The sequence below is a fragment of the Zingiber officinale genome, chromosome 1A, assembly GCF_018446385.1.
Source record: "Zingiber officinale cultivar Zhangliang chromosome 1A, Zo_v1.1, whole genome shotgun sequence".
In the NCBI taxonomy this organism is placed as follows: Eukaryota; Viridiplantae; Streptophyta; class Magnoliopsida; order Zingiberales; family Zingiberaceae; genus Zingiber; species Zingiber officinale.
In genome coordinates, this window is record NC_055987.1 from 115,550,769 (window position 1) to 115,554,708 (window position 3,940).

General features: G+C 40.2%; 1 protein-coding gene across 1 annotated transcript; it reads left to right on the top strand.

Annotated features, from left to right (window-relative positions):
- The first annotated feature begins 1,395 nt into the window (after positions 1-1,395).
- LOC122009413 (probable WRKY transcription factor 75) lies at positions 1,396-2,451 on the top strand. Its single transcript, XM_042565558.1, has 2 exons — positions 1,396-1,841; positions 1,928-2,451. Exons 1-2 carry the CDS (start codon positions 1,405-1,407, stop codon positions 2,103-2,105), a joined length of 615 nt encoding a protein of 204 aa, XP_042421492.1. The 5' UTR covers positions 1,396-1,404; the 3' UTR covers positions 2,106-2,451.
- The last annotated feature ends 1,489 nt before the right edge of the window (positions 2,452-3,940 follow it).

Genomic DNA, 3,940 nt, shown 5'->3' on the forward strand with positions numbered 1-3,940 from the left:
GATTTTAGACAAAAGATGTAGCCTGGAGTAACGCCTGACCTGCCCCAACTAGTCGGGTTTCCTTAACTCAGGCCACATAGCCAGGCTTGGTACTTTCAGTAAAATAACTCTCGGTCGACCTTTAGCGATCCAAATGCAAAAGATGGGACCCTCACCACAGCTCGTCCCCCTCATCAAGACTCGAGCCATGTTGCACACTCGAACAGTCATCCCTAACTGTCCGTAGCTAAACCCGGGCGAGACAGAAAGCACTAGCGACAACAATGTAGGGAATTTTCACCTCCTGTCAAGTAATTGTCATACATTAGAGAATATTCCAATTGTCTGCTATCATTTGCGAATGAAACCTTCTTTCAACCAATGAGAGGACACCATGTATCCTCCATCCTCTACAGGCCCTGACACCTGACATTCTCTGACATCGATTAGGTTTCAGAGGTACACATTATCATATAAAAAGAAATGTCCTCTCCCTTGAGCAGGTACGTGCGCACATTTGAACTCTTCTTCTACAGTTCTTTTTTCCTTCGTATACTATTTTTTGGGGGGAAGAGTACCTAACTTGAGCGTTGGAGGACCTGCGCCGAAGACTTTTTCCTTGATTTCTGGTCTATAATGTTCCGTGTGCTTGTCCGAGTGTACGCAGAATCTAAGTACCATCGGTTTCGTCACCACTGTTCTTTAGTTTCATGTGGGGGTTCGTTTTCCGGTGCACATATGCTAGGTGTGTCCAAGTGGACTCTCCGTCAACACCGACGTTATTTCAACCGATCTTCGTCTGATTCAGATTTCGAATATGATCAATCAACAAACCACATGTCCCTCCATTGACTTTCAATCAAAAGTTCGTAATAGAACTAAAAATTTTAAATTTATACGAAATATATTAATCAATCGATTGAAAAGTCATTTTCAATATGATTGTCTATCAATTTGGACGGTAAGGATGAAGCGCCACCAAGTCTTCGTCGATCAATTAATTAATCTCTTTGCTTACGCGTGAGCTTCCTGTATAACGCATCACCTATCTTGTTAAATTATCAGACGTCGACGGCCTTCAGCAATTTATCTGGTAGCTTCAGCGTCAAGCCTGGGATTTGAGCATTGCCATATTGGCGTGCCCTGCAATATAATGGCTCATTCATAAATTTCTATGTATTTTTAGTATAAAATGGTGGTGTAGTGACATCGAAGCTCTTGATGCAACGAGATTGGCAGGGCAGTTGAGCCGATAAGTTAGTTGGGAGGTTGTTGGTTATCTTTCCTTCTCTGTAATTCTCTCTCTCTGCATCCTTTTAATTCGCATGCAGTTGACGCTTCCCAACCTCCTCCAACCCCCAAACCTTTCTCCATATTCCCTCTATATAAATGCAATTTTCGCATTCGATAGATCGATCGATCGATATGGAAACTGTAATGGCCAGAGGGAATTCAGAAGCACCAACCGGCGGCTGCTCGCCCAGCCTCACAGCTCAGCAAAATCTGCTCATGATCCAACAGCTAGCGCAACAGCAACAAGTGCAGGAGCAGAGTGTGTATCACAATTCTCTAACGCCGCCGGCGCTTCTCATGTCGGAGGTGGGGCTAGCCTCGTTGCTCCTTCCGAGCCTGACAGGACAGCAATTGACAGCGGCTGTTGCCCCGCCACAGGGCGACGATGAAGGAGAAGTAGGCGGCGTCTGCGGCCGGTCGAAGGCGAAGTCGGCAATGACGACGAAGGGAAAGAAGGTGATGAGGCCAAGGTTTGCGTTCCGGACCAAGAGCCCCAGTGACATCCTCGACGATGGCTATCGATGGCGCAAGTATGGGCAGAAGGCCGTCAAGAACAGCCCTCATCCTAGGTAATTAATTAAAAATTAATGCTAATTAATTAAAAATAAATCAACTTAAATATTTTTGTTTATGTTTAATTTATCGCATGATGAAGGAGCTACTATCGATGCACTCACCATACATGCAACGTGAAGAAACAAGTCCAGCGGCAATCCAAAGACACGAGCGTCGTTGTGACCACGTACGAGGGAATACACAACCATCCATGTGAGAAGTTGATGGAGGCTTTTGCTCCTCTCCTCAAGCAGATACAATTTCTTACTGGCCTCTGAGAGCTAGCCATATGCATATTCTCAATAATTAACATTAGGAATAGCAGATCGAAATATAATTAAATATGTTGACAATATTAATATTGTACAAACTACAAACTGAGCATGACTTGATGAACAACCCAAACGGGTGTTCATGTGACCATGGAGGGAGAAAAACAGACAAGAGTTTTTCAGTATGCATGGTCAGTCAGTCCCTTTAAATGCCATTTGGCTATGAGAAGGACCTGGTTTTTCAGTTAGAATGCAAATTAAAGTGTTAGAAGAAGAATTCGATGAATATGGATTAATATGTCTCTTGATTTTATGCTACAATTAATTAATATATGTATGTGTTGAGCCTCAATTTTCATTGAATGGCAGGAGGTTTGATTGAACAGCTATGTAAGAGCATCTGCAACGCTTTAACGTGCAGCTGCATTAATATATATTTTTTTATTTTTTTTAATTAATCTGTAGCATTAACACGTTCAAAGATTTGAACGCGTTAATACTTCAGTGCCAAAAAAGTGATCCACGTCGGCATTAATGCCTCAGGCATTAACGCCGTTGTGGATGCTCTAATGAATCTACATTAATATAGTAAACTTATATCCTCATAATACACTAAACTAAATTTTTGCATCTTCCACAGGCACAGATTGAAAAAACCTTATTTGTGTTGACAATTTTAAATTATTTATTGGCCCAAATAAATTTTGGTTGTTATTTTTAATTATTTGACTTCACTAAAATTGATTGTACAACAACAACCAAGCATTTTCCCATTAGGTGGGGTCAGCTATATGAATCCTTTTACGCCATTGAGCTCTATCACCTATTATATCATCATCTATATTTAAATAAATTTTATCTTGTTTTATTGTTGCTAATCAAGTCTTTTTTTTGTCTTCCTCTTCCTCGTTTAATATGCATGTTTATCATAGTTTCACATCACCTAACTGGAGCATTTATTGGTCATCTAAGTACATGTCCGTACCATCTTAAACGTGTCTGTCGGAGTTTTTCCTCAATAGATGAAACTCCGACTTTCTCTCTAATGCTCTCATTTCTTATTTTGTCCATCTTCGTATGTCCACACATCCACCTTAACATCCTCATCTTTACAACTCTCATCTTCTGCTCATGTGCTCGAGTCATAGCCCAACATTCAGCTCCATATAACATAGCAGGTCTAACTGCGGTTTTATAGAATTTACTTTTAAGTTTAAGAGGTACTTTGCGGTCACATAAAACACTCGACGCTCCCATCCATTTCATCCATCCTGCTTGTATTCTATGTAAGACATCTCTCTCAATCCCTTCATCATTTTGTAAAAATGATCCTAAATATTTAAATCTCTCGGTTCCAGGTAACTCGTCCTCTCATATCTTAACAATTGTTCCATTACTTCTAATATTGCTAAACTTAAATTCCATATATTCCGTGTTTAATCTACTAAGCTTAAAACCTTTTCCTTCTAATGTTTCCCTTCAAGATTCTAGCTTAGCATTTACTCCTTCACGTGTCTCATCTACCAAAATAATATCATCTGCAAACAACATGTACCACGGTACTGTGCCTTGAATGTGCGCAGTGAGTTCATCCATAATTAGTGTAAAAAGATAGGGACTTAGAGCTGATCCTTGATGTAACCCTATCTTTATTGGAAATGCTTCAGTTACTCCGCCTGAAGTCTTTACTCTGGTCGTTACATCCTCGTACATATCCTTAATTAGTTCAATATATGTTACGCTAACACCTCTCTTTTCTAAAATTCTCCATATAATTTCTCTTGGAACTCTATCATACACTTTTTCTAAGTCAATGAATACCATGTGTAGATCTTGTTTTT